General features: G+C 39.7%; 7 protein-coding genes across 7 annotated transcripts; 6 read left to right on the forward strand and 1 right to left on the reverse strand.

The window, feature by feature from the left end:
• Nucleotides 1–217: 217 nt before the first annotated feature.
• BATDEDRAFT_87897 (uncharacterized protein) lies at nt 218–2,532 on the forward strand (the record flags this gene model as incomplete). Its single annotated transcript, XM_006678098.1, has 10 exons — nt 218–517; nt 720–851; nt 950–1,011; nt 1,102–1,178; nt 1,282–1,286; nt 1,385–1,572; nt 1,654–1,814; nt 1,928–2,113; nt 2,206–2,322; nt 2,402–2,532. The coding sequence occupies 10 exons, from the start codon at nt 218–220 to the stop codon at nt 2,530–2,532; spliced, it is 1,359 nt and encodes a 452-aa protein (XP_006678161.1).
• Nucleotides 2,533–2,619: 87 nt separating this feature from the next.
• On the forward strand, nt 2,620–3,464 carry BATDEDRAFT_87555 (uncharacterized protein; the record flags this gene model as incomplete). The annotated part of the gene is made up of 2 exons (XM_006678099.1): nt 2,620–2,905; nt 2,979–3,464. The coding sequence occupies 2 exons, from the start codon at nt 2,620–2,622 to the stop codon at nt 3,398–3,400; spliced, it is 708 nt and encodes a 235-aa protein (XP_006678162.1). The 3' UTR covers nt 3,401–3,464.
• A 26-nt stretch (nt 3,465–3,490) lies between these two features.
• On the forward strand, nt 3,491–5,821 carry BATDEDRAFT_87898 (uncharacterized protein; the record flags this gene model as incomplete). The annotated part of the gene is made up of 2 exons (XM_006678100.1): nt 3,491–3,785; nt 3,855–5,821. The coding sequence occupies 2 exons, from the start codon at nt 3,491–3,493 to the stop codon at nt 5,819–5,821; spliced, it is 2,262 nt and encodes a 753-aa protein (XP_006678163.1).
• Nucleotides 5,822–7,548: 1,727 nt separating this feature from the next.
• On the forward strand, nt 7,549–9,317 carry BATDEDRAFT_19329 (uncharacterized protein; the record flags this gene model as incomplete). The annotated part of the gene is made up of 2 exons (XM_006677753.1): nt 7,549–8,912; nt 9,002–9,317. The coding sequence occupies exons 1-2, from the start codon at nt 8,224–8,226 to the stop codon at nt 9,315–9,317; spliced, it is 1,005 nt and encodes a 334-aa protein (XP_006677816.1). The 5' UTR covers nt 7,549–8,223.
• Nucleotides 9,318–9,942: 625 nt separating this feature from the next.
• On the reverse strand, nt 9,943–10,334 carry BATDEDRAFT_87655 (uncharacterized protein; the record flags this gene model as incomplete). The annotated part of the gene is made up of 2 exons (XM_006678205.1): nt 9,943–10,013; nt 10,169–10,334. The coding sequence occupies 2 exons, from the start codon at nt 10,332–10,334 to the stop codon at nt 9,943–9,945; spliced, it is 237 nt and encodes a 78-aa protein (XP_006678268.1).
• Nucleotides 10,335–13,299: 2,965 nt separating this feature from the next.
• BATDEDRAFT_19332 (uncharacterized protein) lies at nt 13,300–14,482 on the forward strand. Its single transcript, XM_006677754.1, has 3 exons — nt 13,300–13,705; nt 13,862–14,028; nt 14,188–14,482. Exons 1-3 carry the CDS (start codon nt 13,433–13,435, stop codon nt 14,351–14,353), a joined length of 606 nt encoding a protein of 201 aa, XP_006677817.1. The 5' UTR covers nt 13,300–13,432; the 3' UTR covers nt 14,354–14,482.
• Nucleotides 14,483–15,651: 1,169 nt separating this feature from the next.
• Nucleotides 15,652–16,881, forward strand: BATDEDRAFT_87558 (uncharacterized protein; the record flags this gene model as incomplete). Its single annotated transcript, XM_006678101.1, has 4 exons — nt 15,652–15,808; nt 15,942–16,013; nt 16,201–16,414; nt 16,510–16,881. The coding sequence occupies 4 exons, from the start codon at nt 15,652–15,654 to the stop codon at nt 16,700–16,702; spliced, it is 636 nt and encodes a 211-aa protein (XP_006678164.1). The 3' UTR covers nt 16,703–16,881.
• Between the last annotated feature and the right edge of the window lie 544 nt (nt 16,882–17,425).

Below are 17,425 nucleotides of genomic sequence, written 5' to 3' on the forward strand. Positions count from 1 at the left end.
CGCGTTTTAGTTTAAAAGATTGCACATCTCAGCAATACAGCAGTTGTTTCATGTCAACCACCAGAAAAATCAATCAAGTTTACCAAAGTTCAAAGACATAATATTGTTCAATAAATTGAGACTGATCGTTTATTATGTATTGAGTGTGTTCCATTTTATGTGAATGTGCATGTATTTTTACCTGATGACAAGTCTCTAAATTGAACGGATTTTCCAAATGGAAATTCAAACTTCAAAAATGTGGTCGATACTCCGATGGTCTGGTCGTCATCAGCAACTACACAACACTTCATTGCAATCGATTCATCTATTTAAACACACATACAATTTCCATTTAAATGCATTATCCAGCTTTCATTTTGAATTGAAACAGGCTCTACATAGCGTCACATCCAGTCAACATGAACATATTGAACTACGACCTTATCAGAAAGAATGCATTCATGCTACATTAAAAATGTTTGAAGCGGGTGTGCAGCGAACTGCAGTATCTTTACCTGTTGGTTCTGGAAAAACAGTATGTTTAGCTATTACACTACATTCATATCTGACAATCATTTTGTACTACCATTGTTGGCCAACCTGTCCAACACTCAATATATAAACTCATTATTGCGGATGGTCTTCTAAATTACATTGCTATAATTGAAAATGCAATCGATTGTGTACCGAAACAATTTTTAATCATACCTTGCTACTTGGCTGTCGCTATTAAATAGGTCATTTTCGCCAATCTTATTCCACAACTCAAATCAACTTTGCCATCTGCAACAAAAACACTTGTGCTTGCACATCGAGAAGAATTGATCGATCAAGCACATGCTCAAGTCCAACGTCACTGTCCTCATTTGGTAATTCTTCATGTCTTGATTTAAGCCATTCGGTGGTTGACAATATTACATTTTATTGCAGATGGTCGACTAAATCATATTGATTTTGTGTTTTTTAGAAGGTCAGTATTGACAGAGGAAATATTAAACCTTGGATGGATGCTGATGTGATTATTGCGAGGTGAGTTTGTAACGGATCGTATTTAGCTGGATGTATTTTCAATAGTACATTGGATTTAATAGCTGTTGGTTTATTTTGAATACTGTCTAGTGTTCAGTCGATAGGACGAGAGAATGGATTTCGAATCAAGGCATACGATCCAAAGCTATTCAAGTGTATTATTATTGGTGAGAATGCAGATATATAATCACAAAATTAAACAACAGTGAATAGTGATTGATTATTTTAACCCTGCAATATATTGTTTGTTTTTGGAATTTGTGAAATCAGACGAGGTAAATATGTTTGTTTATTGGGTACAGCAGTAACTAGCAAGCAAAGGCCATTGATTGCAAGAGTATTTTAATGCTCATTTATTTTCATCTATAATCAGGCTCATCATGCATCAGCACCTACTTATAATCGCGTCTTGGAGTATATGGGTGCATTTGATCCTGAATCGCACATGCGTGTTTGGGGATGCTCTGGAACTTTGCGTAGAAATGACGGGCAAAGTCTACATCCTACATTTCTTTCCATTGCGTACGCGCAGCCTATTACCACAATGATTACTGAAGGATGGTAAAACATAGTTTAATTCATTTGTGGATTATGCTACTATAGTTGCGATGGATGCTAACTCTACTTGAAAAATGTGTTTAGGCTGTGTGATGTTGATGTCAAGCAGGTACAAACTCAAATAGATATTGTAGGAGTTAGAACGAATCCTACTTCTGGAGACTATTCTCTTCCACTTTTATCTGCAGCAGTGAATACTCCCGAGCGCAATCTCACCATTGCTCAACTGTATCTCAACGAAGCTGGTAAAACTATATTGGATTGTGTATACACTTTTAAATCTTTAGTCAAGATAAATCATAGATAATAATGCTTTTTGAAGGGATCTAACACTTTGTGTCAATTGTGTTTGATGTAGCTTCTGCCAATTGCAAGTCCACATTGGTGTTTGCAGTAGACATTGCACATATCAATGATCTTGTTGAAGCATTTCAAAAAAAGGGTATTCCAGCAATTGGTGTTCATGGAAACACCCCATTGCATACTCGGCAGAAAATTATAAAGGAGTTTTCCAACGGAAATATTCCAGTACTTATCAACTGTGGTATGTCTGTTTTTTGGATGTAGTTTAACTGCAATTTATAAAAATACTGAAATGCTTATATATGGTGACTGGGCCATGCATTAAATATGTAGGAATTGTTACAGAAGGAGTCGATATACCTAGAATTGATTGTGTCATGCTTGCACGACCTACTAAATCTAGTGGATTGTTACAGCAGATGTTGGGTCGTGGTATGCGCAAGTTTGAAGGTAGCGTATATGTTTTAATTTCCATGCCAATCAAGTTTGAGATGCAGTGCTGAATCTAGACTGAATTTTTAATTTTTAGGGAAAAAAAGGTGCATTGTGTTTGATTTTGTCGATACAATGAATCGCAGCTTGCAAGCAGCTACTATTCCAACCTTGTTTGGACTGTCGCCCATGTTTAACATGCAAGGCAAGTCTGGGTTAGCTAAATAGTATTTGCAATGCCCGTCTAACCAACTATATGCATTGTTTTACGGATGACATTAAAAAGGTAAAACGATCAAAGAAATGAGCTCCATAATGGAACGACTCGAGTCAAAGCATTTAGACCTCGATGTGCTGAGCCAAATGAGTACATTTGAGGAGCTGAAAGAGTATGACCAAATTGTTGGAAGCCAATACGATGGAGTTAATCATCTTGGGTATTCTTTGAAGCCGTTTTTGGATCCATTCTCTCTTGTAATCAAGGAAGACGAGGATCAATATCTCAAGAAGCTTTCACGATTTGCATGGACGCGTGTAGCCACTCAAAAATGGGTGCTGTCGACCAATGTTGGAAGTAGTGCACTAATACTTGAAAAAAAAGGTAATTGGCCAAATAGCGTATATTGCGGTAATATTTTTTATGATTCTAAAAAGTAATGTTTATATAAACACAGACAAAATCTATATATGCACATACATTCAAAACAAGACAGATCGACGAAAAAACCCCAGAAAAAAGAACATTGTAGTACAATCCGATACTCTTATGCATGCGTTTAAAGGATCAGACACGTTTATAACCAAAACACTTGGATATACACATTCTATGCAACTGGGTTGGAATGCACCATGGCGAAACAGTAAAGCGACACCAAAGCAGATCCAGTTTGCGAATCAAATTGGAATCAGCAAGTATGTGGATCTAAATGGACTATCGAGAGGGGATCTGATGGTACTATTGACACGAAGGCAATTTGGAGCGATTGGAGCAGCCAAGAAAGCGCAAGTCGAGGATCGTCGACAGAATACAATGAAAAACCCCACAGGCAGTCAGCACGATCCGTTGCTTGCAGTGCCAGTTGGAGCAGCACTGTGATGAGCAGAAAGATTACAATTGCAGAATTTAAACTAAAATAAACGAATTGATTTTATAAGAAAGCGACCGGATCTACACTTTATCGACGCTATGAATTGCAAGACAGCCGACTCGAGCAGTTTGATTTGTAGCGAGTCTGTTGCGAGCGAGTTGAATTCATTGCAGTCCATGCCAGATAAGCAAGCGCTGCAGGACTCTGCTCAGCAGACATTGTTCACACTGCACAAGAAACAGCGCAGCACACTGCCAGCAGAGCTCATTACTGCCATTCTGCAACGGATGGACTGCAAAACTCAAATTCTAGCAGCAATGATGGTGAACAAGGCTTGGGCTAGTGCTGGCTTGTCGTTGCTATGGAAACGGACCCAATGCAGTGCTGATGAATGTAAAGTTTGTTACCAGACTGGCCGACTGTAGTCTGCATGCAACTGTCCTGCTAACCCTTTGTGTTTAGGGGATTCATTGCGGCTTCTGTTTCAGCGACCGAAACGACTTTATCAGGATTACCGACACGATATCCGACTCTTGAATATCTACTGTCCTATACAGCCATGGACGGGTGGAGATCTGCGGCTATCCAGTCTAAGAACAACTGTTGCTGGCTGCATATCTCTTACCAGTCTGCATATTCACATTCCTTCATTCAATGATGACGACTGCTGGATCTTGTCAAAGGCTTGTCCGCAACTCACTTCCATTTCATTTGTTTCGGGTGTTCAACCTGCCGGGTGTATTACCGATGAGGGGTTGGTTGCACTTGCACAAAACTGTAAGCAGCTAAAGCATATCTGCATCAAGAGCATGCTGGACAGCGTGTTTAGTGAAAGAGGAATCTCAGCCTTGGCACAATACACCAAAGGTCGATTGACTACGTTCGGATTAGAGTTGTGTAGTGGATCTATGGGGTTAGATGCCATGCGTCCAACAATTTCTGCAGATAGTTCTAGATCTTCACATCGATCGCTATCTGGATCGCTATCTGGATCGCTATCTGGATCTCTACCACTATCTCGTTCATCATCGCCTGTTGTTTCCGATGTGTCTGTGGACGCGACGGGATCTGCCTTGCACTTCATCAGCATACATACCCCTACAATAAACCGTGTGCCTGTATCAACATCCATACCCTTATCCATGTCTTCATCTTCATCTGCATCTTCCATGTCATCGCGCTCATCATCTCCGATTGCTTCCCAGTCCAACAACGGCATTACTTTATCTTCCATGTATGACTCGGAAGCCCGTCACAAACGGTTCGGTGATGCACTTCGACAGTTAGTCGTTAGCAGTCCAGATATACATACACTACGGTTGGATTGGCCTGTAGCAATGGACGAAATGCTTGCACAAGCGGCACAGTCACTTCGGCATTTGAAATGCTTGACCATTGGTAATTCTCGCGACTTTTCCAGTATCGCTTTGCTAATACGGGCCAATCCATACTTGAAATCTCTTGCACTTATTGATGTGACTTTTCCAGAGGGTGCCCTTCCTGTTATTTTGCAACCATTGGTTTCGCACCATTTTGGTTTGCCCAGTCATGGCGATATGCTTTCCCAACTCACATCCAGTCCACAAATCACCCATCAAATAGATGTGGATGACAACATGTACAACTACACTCAAAATCGTCTATATAACCATGGAAATTCAAGCTACAACAGTGCTCACTCGACTACTACGACAGAATTTTCTGCATTGGGTCTGATCTCGCTTGTGTTGGATGGAATAGGCTTTTTGACAGAACTTGTTTCTATAGCTTCTCAATTTCATTCTTTAACTACGCTAAAACTAGCACCAAGTCGACGCACAGCATCTATAGCTGATGCAACCACAGCACATATCCATGATCTCGCGATTGCATGCCCTAACCTCACTACACTTCATATTCCCATTAGTACCGATCATCATCTTGTCACATTTGCACAATCATGTCCGAACCTTGTTGATGTAGATATGATGGATGGCAATGGGGTGTCAAACCAAGCACTTGTGGTATTGGTAAAGATGTGCTCAGGATTGATGAGATTACGTGTTGGTGCAGGAAGAGATGTGACCGATTTGGGATTAGAGATGGTTGCCAAAGTGTGTAATACAAGATTAACTCATCTAGCATTCCCATTTTCTGGTGGAATCAGAATTGGTGTAAAGTCTGTCGAAGCTGTTGCCATGTATTGTTCTGGGTTGAAATCGTTGGATCATGTCCCTGTTGGCGTTGGCGTGGATGTGCTGGTGAGCTTACTACCTAAATTAACAAGGCTGAGATCATTGGGCATCAATGTATCGGGTAGAGGAAATCGTGGCGGTGAACTGGGTGGAAATCCAATCCATACTGGGCTGAGATTGCCCTTGTCTAAAATGGATCAAGATCGCATCAAGCAGGCTTGCAAGAATCTCAAGCAGATTACCTGTCATGGATAGCTCAACATCATAAATTTAACCATCTATAGCCATTAAATTCAATATCAACTTTACAGAAAAATCATTAGATTTTTGGCAATTCAACTATCAGTCGAGTTCCTCAGATACCAGAGCATTCTGAACTAATCATAGGCATCCGTGAAAAGATGGGTAGTGGACTCAAGTTCGACAATACATTCAAGATCCAAATAAACATGCTTTTTAATGGAGACAAACTCGTTCCTTCCAGGACTGAGATTTATTTAAGACTTGAATTGAATCACTAACTACCACAGAATTGTTGTTTAAAGCCTGTCATTTTGTAGGGCTACTGAAAATAGGTTTCATGCCGAGTGCTGTTTTAAAACCTACTGACTTCCGAGAGATGGGAAAGCAGAAGTGTCGGCAACGTTGATGCGAGTCTGACCATGGCCAGTGTTGCGGTTGCGTGTATTACGCTGCTCACCGTCACGACGGGGTGCCTTGCGGTCGTTGCGCTCAAAACGCCCATTATCACGAGGAACAGGGGTAAAAGTCTGTTGAATGTCAAGAGTGGCCTTGGCGGCCTTTTCTTTGTTCTTGCGGGCAGACTCTGACTTGGATTTCTTGAGATCGCCAAAGAATTCCTCATCTGGCTTTTCAAGCTTGGTTACGCCCTTGAACTTGGTCTCATCAACACCCTCGTTGGCCTTGCGGGTAACAACTTCAGTAGCAACACTCGACTTTTTTTTCTCAGCCATGAATTGCTCAAGAGTCTTGAAACTGTCTTCAGGATCAGCTTCTTTGGGCTCGGCAGAAGCGGGGTTGGCAACAGCATCCTCACTAAACAGATTTGAACAGGTCAATAAAAATGTAATGCGCAAAATTGAAGGTTCAAGAACAAGTAGATTTAGAATAAAGTCAAGCGCAAGACTAACCTTTCAAGAACGGGGTTGGGGTTACCATTTTCGTCAACCTCGGCAGTGATGGCATCACCCCAAGTGCCTTTTCCAGCAACATCCTTCTTTTCGCCAGCCTTGTAATGACCAGCAGCGCTGCGCCTGTCGTGATCACGGCCACCACGACCACGACCACCACCACGCTTATCAAGACGAACGGAAGTGGTGCTGGTGAACTGCTCAGGAGCCTGTTCAAAAGGTCCAGTTTCACGGGGGCCAGTAGGGTTACGATAGTTCACTGGATTGGCCACGATCCAAGCCAAGTAGAGCAAACAAAACAAAGTCAATAACCACACGAATCAGGACAAACAAGCTGAACAGTTGAGATGGAATAACAAAAGTCTGAACAGCACAATCCCTCAGCCAACTCCAAATCATGTGCTAATCATGCTGCAGTGTAAAAATGATAGCTTGAGCAAAGACTGGTCAAGTTGGATAAAGTGACTGGCAAGTACATGCCAGTCCAAATCTAATAAAACTTTGTTCAAAGACTTGCCCGGCAGCATTAGATTGGCAGCTGCTCAGACTGTTTATATACATGGTTTGAATGCATGCACATCAGAATATGACAAACGGATCTGAAACATGGACAGATCTGATCCAAATAGATCAACCGACTCAGAGGATTAAAAACCACTTGTACACAAGCCTTGGATATATATGGCCTGTAACTAGACAATTAATAACAACTAGTCAAGACATCAACAAGATTACCTTGACGATTGCCAGTCTGTGGGCGAGAAGTACGGTCACCGCGAGATTTACCCTCAGTAGGAGCATCTTTTTTAGGCTGAGGAGTTTGTTTTTGAGGAGCAGCCTTCTTAACAGGAGCAACCTTTGGAACACTGACTTCTGTGTCACTACTGTCACCGAGAACGGCAAACAAGTTTTTGGACACAACCGAATCCGTCATTGACATTGAAGGGTCCAGAAGATATGAATATATAGAAAGTTGCCAAACAGCGGCTGTCAGGGGTTGAATACATGGCAGTTGCGCAACAGGTCAAATGTTGGTTTCAGATCGTAGTTGTAGCGGTTGTCCAGGCAATTCCAAAGTTGAGCATCAGTTCAAGCAGGGATCAGTAATCGATGACTAAAGTACACTCTTTACAGTATTCATCCATGCATGCCAGTACTAGCATGGATGGATTGCTCTTGATGACATATCTAGGACTACAATATTGCTTACCTTGTGTATCGTGGCCAGCAACAGCCGGCAACTTGTGCATCAATTAGTTGCAGAGCCAATCATACATCACGTGATCAAATCTATGGTCACGTGGATAAGCTTGACTTTTTCCTGTTCAAACATTAAGCTTTCATTGCCGAATCTACAATCTTGAATGCACTCGCTGTTCTAGTACACTCCATGCTGTTGCCAATGCAGAGTGTAAATTATCTCGATGGATAGTCTGTTTATAGATTTCAAAACTATCAACAAATCTGCTTCTTGTGCTTATCTTTTATTTTATCTTTGACCGCCCTATGTATCGTGCCAGAGCCTTCTCCAAGATCATCAAGGCCTTTGATGCCTCTGGTCCTTCTTACAATCTAAATAAACCTTGTTTTGCAGCCTCATTCTCGTCTTCTTCTAGTGCTCACCCCATCAATGAGGTCACCATCATCGGTGCCGGTCTGATGGGGTCTGGAATTGCTCAAACTGCTGCTCAGTTTGGCTTTAAAGTCAACCTCATTGACTCTTCCAACGATGCTCTTGCAAGGAGTCGCAAGAACATCGAGTCCAACCTTGTTCGTGAGTCAAAGAAACAGCATGGCTCTGCTGTGGCATCAGCTCAGATATTTGTCAATAACACTATGGAGCTTCTTACTCATTCCACTGATCTTACCGCCGCTGCAAAATCCTCTGATCTACTTATTGAAGCCATTGTTGAAAACATGGACGCTAAGCGCAAACTATTTACCCAGCTGGATCTGATCGCTCCAAAGCATGCTATTTTTGCTAGCAACACTTCATCATTGCCTATTGCTGAGATCGCCAAGGCCACAAGCCGCCCTGGTCAGTTTGCTGGTTTGCATTTCTTTAATCCTGTGCCTGTGATGAAGCTGGTCGAGATTGTTCGTACAAAGGACACTACCGAGGAGACTTGCAAGTCGCTTGCTTTGTTTACCGATCAGTTGCTCAAAAAAGCTGTCATGTGCAAAGATACTCCAGGGTAAACTCTCGGTCTTGCTTTTTATAATTGCTTGCAACAGTATCACTGATTCTACTATGCTGGCTTTGCAAACTCGACGTTTTAATTAGATTTATTGTCAATCGACTTCTTGTTCCATACCTTCTGGAGGCTACTCGCATCGTTGAGCGCGGTGAAGCTTCTAAAGAAGATGTTGATCTAGCAATGAAGCTGGGTGCCGGATATCCCATGGGACCATTCGAGCTTATGGATTATGTCGGTCTTGATACAATCAAATTCATTTCTGATGGATGGTATTCTGACAGTGATGTGCTCAAGGGTAACAGTCACGTTGCTCCATCCCAGCTGATCAATGGCCTAGTTGCTCAACAAAAGTTTGGTAAAAAGTCTGGCAGCGGGTTCTACAACTACCCTGCAAAGAAATGAAGCAATAACAATGGTCTTGATTGTCCTATCTGATCTCATCAATGTTTTAGCGCGGTGAATCTGATTTAGCTACAGCCATCTCAGCTTAGATTCACACGCCCATCCAGCATGATTGCGTTGTAACCCATAGCGTATATACAACTAGAAAAGGTTGCTGATAGCAAAACACAAACTTGTGTAAACAAGAGCGGAATTATCAAGGCAATGTTGAAAATATGTAGTGGTATATTATTTAAAAACTGAATTTGCTCTACAATCCTTCAGCAGAAGGACCATATATGACAAGATTCTGGGGTAAAGAGCTTCTTGGGCTATCCATATACAACCGCTTCTCTGAATCGACATCCACTTCGCATGACCATGTAGAAGCCATTACACAACAGTAGTTTTGAATGCAAAATTGTATATAAAAATAGCTTCCAAAAACACCGGAAAAAGAAAGTATACTCGTAAATATGTAGCCCAAAATAGCCAAAACAATCTTGAAAGTCAGTCGAAATGCGGCAGTTTCGAGTTTTGCAACGTGATCTCTTGATACTCCACCGTTTGATGTGATTGATTCATGGTGCTACTCCAGATAATTCAAATTGATTGTTATTTTGACATGAATGTAATTAAAATAGATCTACAGTCGATTGCAGTAACGCGAGGTTACCTTTTTAAGTGGGATAAGAAAGCATCCAAGTACGCCGCAATCTAAAATCAATATCAGATTAAGCAACTCTGGACTTGCCAGTAACATATCAAGTCAGATCTATCCAACCTCAGTCCATTGATACACTTACAAACCAAAGCCAGACCAATTTTTCCAGAATCATTCCATCGTCTGTCAAAGTGATTCTGACAAATACCATCAGCAGAATAGGATACGTTCAATAGCACCACTGACATCATCACAAGAATCATTGATATTCCAAGAGAGACCCACAAGATATATCTAACATAAGAAATGACCCTCAAACTTCCAAAAATCACCGTGCCTCTCATGATGGCTATTCCCGTAGCAATTACTTGCATTGAAAAATAAATAACCGAGGAAAATAAAACTAGAGCAGTACAGTTGGTATAAGGAATGGAATCGAGTATCGCAAACATGATGACCAGCGTGGTGTTAAAAAATGACGCTGCAAACTGAAGACCGTTGAATATAGTTGAGGATTGAATAAGAGTGAAAAGGTTATCGACGCTGTTGAGGAAGGACATGCCAATGAATATACCTATTCCGTAGTTGGTGACTTTGAAGCCATTGTAGTTTATTTGGGACATGCTTTGTATATTTTCTGCCAGATGTAAATGTGTGTGATTGAGTGTAAGAAATGAGCCTGTATGCTTGGTCTAATTGAGCTAATTCCAGCTACTTTAAATTGACTGCTGTAAACTTTGGAAAATCAGATATAAACGTATAATCAGCTACAAGGTTGAACAGCAGAAAACACGCTCCTGTTCAGTATAAACCCAGTGACAAAAGCTGAATAAACAAACAAAAAGGTGGCTGGTCTAAGCAAAAACAAGGCGACGGTTATATACTCCAAATTTGATGGAGCTGTTTTGTGGTTATAGCAGTACCTTGGTTAGGAATATAGGTAAGTTGAAAATTGAGTTGTATTCGATGATGGCTGCAAGCACGACGCGCCTAATCCTTGAATCAAAAGCTCGGAGTCTTGGATCCCATACTATTAGAGCCAAGTTATTAGTGTCAAGTTGTCAGATCTTCCCATCATGTTGTAAGGGAAAACACTGCAAAACTCGTGTATTTATTAAATAATTATCTTTGTATATGCAGTAATGTAGTTCAATGTCGATACTGCAAGGGTGTTTGCATACCAGTTACAATGGACAAATATATAGTATACTAACTTTCAAGTACACGTTCAAACAAAGTACCATTGAATCTATACAAGGAAGCATGTATTCCGAGTGCGTTTGGATCAGGAATATCCTGATTGCTATCCATCTTTAAAGTTTTCTATAAAAATATTAGATTGGCATGGTTGAACTTGAGTTTGTTTTGATGTTACTTTTTCTGCCGTATTCACGTACAATAATACATTGCATATCATGCCAAACTACGTAATACACTGTCAGTTTCATCAAATGGTAATTCACACCAAATTGACTGGTCTTTGTGTTTGTTTTGTATATAGCTGGACAAATGTCCATTTTACAATCCTTCTTTTGTACAACTCCAGTATTACAACTAGATACTGTGGTTGGTATGGAATCAACTGTTGCATTACTGGGACGTGCGATCACTGTTTCTTCAACTAGAACGCGAATGTATCTGCAAGTTTCTAGGTTACAATATGAGGTTGTCACAGTTTGATTGACAGCATCAAAACAGTCAATCCAATATATATATTGCAATACAAGAGTCTGGTGATTGCACAGTGCATGGTTATACCAAATGAAAAAGGGACAATTTCAATTCGAAACTACAGTCTGATATTTTCAAGAGTTGAGAATGTGTATTCAAGAAACAGTCGATATCTGGTAGGAAAGTACAACGAATATTTAAGCATTGTTTATTCCAAAGTAGAATACAGAGTGACTGCAAGACAGTGTTCCATTTCACATGAGCACAGCGTAATATAGATAAAACAGATCCCATCCAGTCGGTTAAACCCAAAGCAAGTGCCATCCAGAGCATGGCACTCCAAAGCAACCAGACAATTGAGGAAGCTTTACGCCAGCCTGCTCGGATTTAAACTTGATTGAACTGATGCAACCTGTTGGTCTATTCAAACATTTTCCAACGATATCATTACCCGGAGATATAATCTAAACTGGGTAGGACTTGGCTTGTTTTATCAACCACATAGTTTACAGATGCAACTATAGAACTACCAGCTTTGCAGATGTCAATCTGCCCAACACTGCTTTGTAGTCTTGCAAACAAATTGGCATTTGAAGATTCCAGCTATACAAACCCAGCAAAGTGTTTTGTCAGTAGAAATGTGGATGACATTTGCAGTTTGTATTGGCTTCGATACTCGATGCTGATGAATGGCTGCAAATCCACCCCTGCCATAATATCGAGTTGCCACTAATGACAATTCAAATCACGCAACCAAAGTTTGAACTCTAGACTTTGTCCATCTATCAACCAGCCCAATTACTCCTGTTACAGTGTCAATCCCCTCTGACTTTGTGTAAGTCATTCTAACTATCCGCTACTATGTATGACTGGAAAACTACCATTGCGAACTAGCACTATTCTTTCCCATGTTGGAGTAACCATCACTACAATGGCACTTCTGTTTGTGTCTGTTGGCCGTTTTTGGCTGATATTTGTAGTTTATCTTTTACAGCCATATTCACGTAAAATGGAACACTATCCTTCAGTTACTGTCTTTATTTTGGGAACATACAATGCTTAAATATTCGTTGTACTTTCCTATCAGATATCGACTGTTTCTTGAATACACATTCTCAACTCTTGAAAATATCAGACTGTAGTTTCGAATTGAAATTGTCCCTTTTTCATTTGGTATAACCATGCACTGTGCAATCACCAGACTCTTGTATTGCAATATATATATTGGATTGACTGTTTTGATGCTGTCAATCAAACTGTGACAACCTCATATTGTAACCTAGAAACTTGCAGATACATTCGCGTTCTAGTTGAAGAAACAGTGATCGCACGTCCCAGTAATGCAACAGTTGATTCCATGCCAACCACAGTATCTAGTTGTAATGCTGGAGTTGTACAAAAGAAGGATTGGAAAATGGACATTTGTCCAGCTATATACAAAACAAACACAAAGACCAGTCAGTTTGGTGTGAATTACCATTTGATGAAACTGACAGTGTATTACGTAGTTTGGCATGATATGCAATGTATTATTGTACGTGAATAAGGCTGTATTTACAACTCGGGTGAATTTGTAAACTTCACACATTCCAAAACTAAAACTTACATCCACGATTATATCCTCTATTCAAAGCAATTCCAAATCTGCTACTTGTAAACACCCAATCTATCGAATCAGTTTAAACTGTTATACTAATAATTCATATTGTACCTGCCGAACCCTTGATTATAATATAGACTCAAAGGACTACCATTCATTCCAATCACTGAACCAAAACAATAGCTAATTCTATACTTGCTAATGTTGCAGACCAACAACCAACTTCATCCTCCATCCCAGCCCCATAGGCAACATACTGCATCCAACAGCAACGCAACATCGGCTAGACTTGCCAATCAGCCTACATTGATCGAGTTTAAACACTTGAGATTCTTGGTGTTTGATGCTCCTTCAGATCGCATCATCGACCTGTATATCAAGGAGTTTCAAAATCACAATGTGACTGATGTAGTTCGGGTTTGTGATTCGACTTATGATCGAGGTGCTTTAGAAAAGGTTGGCATCAAAGTGCATGTAAGTCATTTGCTCTATAAATGTCTCGAGTAAAAACCATCGAGTTGGCTGCAATATATTTCAAAGTTTAAATCTAGCTTCGACTCTAATTACTTTTTGTTTTTCCAAAACTTTCATAATTATAATTGGAACATCTCAAATTGTATCGAATATTAGGATTGGCCTTTTCCGGACGGAGAAGCACCATCTGACAGTATTGTGCATGCTTGGCTCAACCTTGTCATGCAGCGATTCTCAAAAGATAAAAAGGACGACAAGTCTCCATCGCCATCACCATTGGACTTATCATGCATTGGCGTGCATTGTGTTGCTGGACTAGGAAGGTAGAGTTATAGTACCCGCCATTATTGAAATGTTTAAGCTTTGCCGTATTTAAAAATCCGTATACTGTTACTTTAATCTATTCAGTCAAACAATCTTTTATATCAACATGTGTTCTAAAGTTTAATTTTACATACTATTTAAATACTACTATATTTCAGAGCTCCAGTACTTGTAGCAATGGCTTTGATTGAAGCGGGAATGGCTCCGCTTGACTCGGTCATTTATATCCGAGAAAGACGGCGAGGAGCAATTAATGCACGACAGCTCAAATACTTGGAGGCATACAAGCGACGAGGAAAAGAAAAAACATGCATCATTCAATGATTGATCAGTGATATTTTTGCATCTGCCGTTTTCAATTGGTGCGTTACGAATTTTCTTGGAAATGAGAGTGAATGTTGGATTCATCTCAAGTTTTTCAAACTGTCGAATAAATCCTAGTGCTGTCATCCTATATCCCTCTCTAAATTAGTACACGTAGCCAATATAGTTTTGATAATCATATTTGTTTTAAAAAATAAAGTGAGTGGTTTAAATGTTATCTGCCGTATTCACGTACAATAATACATTGCATATCATGCCAAACTACGTAATACACTGTCAGTTTCATCAAATGGTAATTCACACCAAACTGATTGGTCTTTGTGTTTGTTTTGTATATAACTGGACAAATGTCCATTTTCCAATCCTTCTTTTGTACAACTCCAGCATTACAACTAGATACTGTGGTTGGCATGGAATCAACTGTTGCATTACTGGGACGTGCGATCACTGTTTCTTCAACTAGAACGCGAATGTATCTGCAAGTTTCTAGGTTACAATATGAGGTTGTCACAGTTTGATTGACAGCATCAAAACAGTCAATACAATATATATATTGCAATACAAGAGTCTGGTGATTGCACAGTGCATGGTTATACCAAATGAAAGGGGACAATTTCAATTCGAAACTACAGTATGATATTTTCAAGAGTTGAGAATGTGTATTCAAGAACAGTCGATATCTGATAGGAAAGTACAATGAATATTTAAGCATTGTTTATTCCAAAGTAGAATACAGAGTGACTGCAAGACAGTGTTCCATTTTTGATAGGTATCCAATGACAATCAGTGGCTAGGATCCAGATCTGCAGCTTGCAAGAATTGAATGCAGGCTTTGATTGCGCTTACAACTGAAGACAAAAGGTATGAGAATGGGGAATATTTACATTTCAAGCCAATCTCGTCATATTTTGAAACCATTCTGATGGCATTAAACAGACTGTTGCAGCCTTTCAACAACAGGAATTCCTTGTGAAACTGCACGATTGCTTTAGATTAGCATATACTATAAATGGAACGCTGAATATTGTATCATAACAAGACCAAATGAGTGATGTTGTTTTAGACTGAACCAAGAATAGCAGATTACTCGACAGGTCAGATTGTCGTTGCAGTATAAAAGACACGAGCAATAAATGCACATGCCATTCAAATCAATAATCTACCAATGAGTCAACATCACCAAGAATGGTAGTTGCTGACCATTCTCATTTTCATTCTCATTGTTGCTAGTTGTATCACGTGATGAGTAGAGTCGTTCAATCTGATGGCAATTGTTCAACATTGCCAGAAACATCACCATGCCAATTACCACGGGCATGACAGAATCGTCTATCAGTGATGTGGAGCAACCTCAGTCACAGCAGAAGATATTTAAAAAGCAGTCAAGTGGTCTAGATACTATTTCTCCTGAACGAAGGCTTGGAGATAGCCTCAACAACGAGCGGTCATTTCGAGGTGCTGGTTTTCATGTTATTTTGGTGGTTTAAGCTAAATACGGCATACTATCGATTGTCTAAAAAACATATCTTTTAATCTTTTTTATTACTGTATCTTTCATACTTGTTTCTTGATAATGAAATTTGGATAGACCTGATCATGTTTGAGGAGCGACTGCAGTCCAATATGACTCGGATTCGTGGAGCCACGCTGCGATGGAAAGGTAATGCCTTCCAGTTCAGCTCAGTCCATCTATTATATTCCTATTTTGATTTTAAATCTATAAATAATAGTATTTCAAACAAAGTGAATTTTGAAATGGTATTAGCAATGCTAATCTATTTCTTGTGACCCAATTCGCTAACATAATCTTCAATTGATCTCATCGACTTATTGTACTACCCATATAGTATTTCTGGTTGCTCTGCTGCTTACACTTTTTGGATCAGCCTACATATTCTACAATTCAGAGATTCCTGTATTTGAACCAAGTACAGATCCACACTCGGGCACACAACCACAACATACTCCATGGAGCGCATTGGTATTTATATGCTCATGCTCCATCACTCTGATCTTTTTTGCTAGCGGAATGTACAAAACAAAACTATTGACGCAAGAAACGTATGATGCACCGTATTTGATTTTATACAGTAATATACAACTCCAATGTTGATCAAACTTTAGGCTAATATTTGTCGAGTTTAAATTGTACCTAGATTTGTTGCGCGGTGTAATAAAACACTCAAGCCTTTCAATATGACATTTCAGGAGTCAAGTGGAAAGATTGTGTTTAGTCGTAAAGTGCCAAGAGAGTTTCAGGATGGTATGCAGGAGTATCGCGCATCATTTTTAAGAAGACGGGAACAGTCTGCTGCTCGACGACGCTCAAGTACGAAAAAGAAGGCCTGATTTTGTGTTTTATCAATACCCTTTTATTAGATATCCACTACACAATTCTTTATAAACACCTTGACTCACTAGGTTGGCTTTGGCTGATATTTGTAGTTTATCTTTTACAGCCATATTCACGTAAAATGGAACACCTATATTTATTTTGCAGTCACTCTGTATTCTACTTTGGAATAAACAATGCTTAAATATTCGTTGTACTTTCCTATCAGATATCGACTGTTTCTTGAATACACATTCTCAACTCTTGAAAACATCAGACTGTAGTTTCGAATTGAAATTGTCCCTTTTTCATTTGGTATAACCATGCACTGTGCAATCACCAGACTCTTGTATTGCAATATATATATTGTATTGACTGTTTTGATGCTGTCAATCAAACTGTGACAACCTCATATTGTAACCTAGAAACTTGCAGATACATTCGCGTTCTAGTTGAAGAAACAGTGATCGCACGTCCCAGTAATGCAACAGTTGATTCCATGCCAACCACAGTATCTAGTTGTAATGCTGGAGTTGTACAAAAGAAGGATTGGAAAATGGACATTTGTCCAGCTATATACAAAACAAACACAAAGACCAATCAGTTTGGTGTGAATTACCATTTGATGAAACTGACAGTGTATTACGTAGTTTGGCATGATATGCAATGTATTATTGTACATGAATACGGTAGACACTTTCAGTAGACTATTCCGTGCTATCAACTAGATATTCACAATA

The sequence above is a fragment of the Batrachochytrium dendrobatidis genome, assembly GCF_000203795.2.
Source record: "Batrachochytrium dendrobatidis JAM81 unplaced genomic scaffold BATDEscaffold_4, whole genome shotgun sequence".
NCBI lineage: Eukaryota > Fungi > Chytridiomycota > Chytridiomycetes > Rhizophydiales > Batrachochytrium > Batrachochytrium dendrobatidis.

Excerpts from the sequence above, each read along its gene's own strand:
- BATDEDRAFT_19332 (XM_006677754.1), top strand. The coding sequence starts at position 13,433 with ATGTTGCAGACCAACAACCAACTTCATCCTCCATCCCAGCCCCATAGG. Across the intron at positions 13,706-13,861 it reads AGGTTGGCATCAAAGTGCAT|GATTGGCCTTTTCCGGACGG; the intron begins GTAAGTCATTTG and ends ATCGAATATTAG. Across the intron at positions 14,029-14,187 it reads TGTGTTGCTGGACTAGGAAG|AGCTCCAGTACTTGTAGCAA; the intron begins GTAGAGTTATAG and ends ACTATATTTCAG.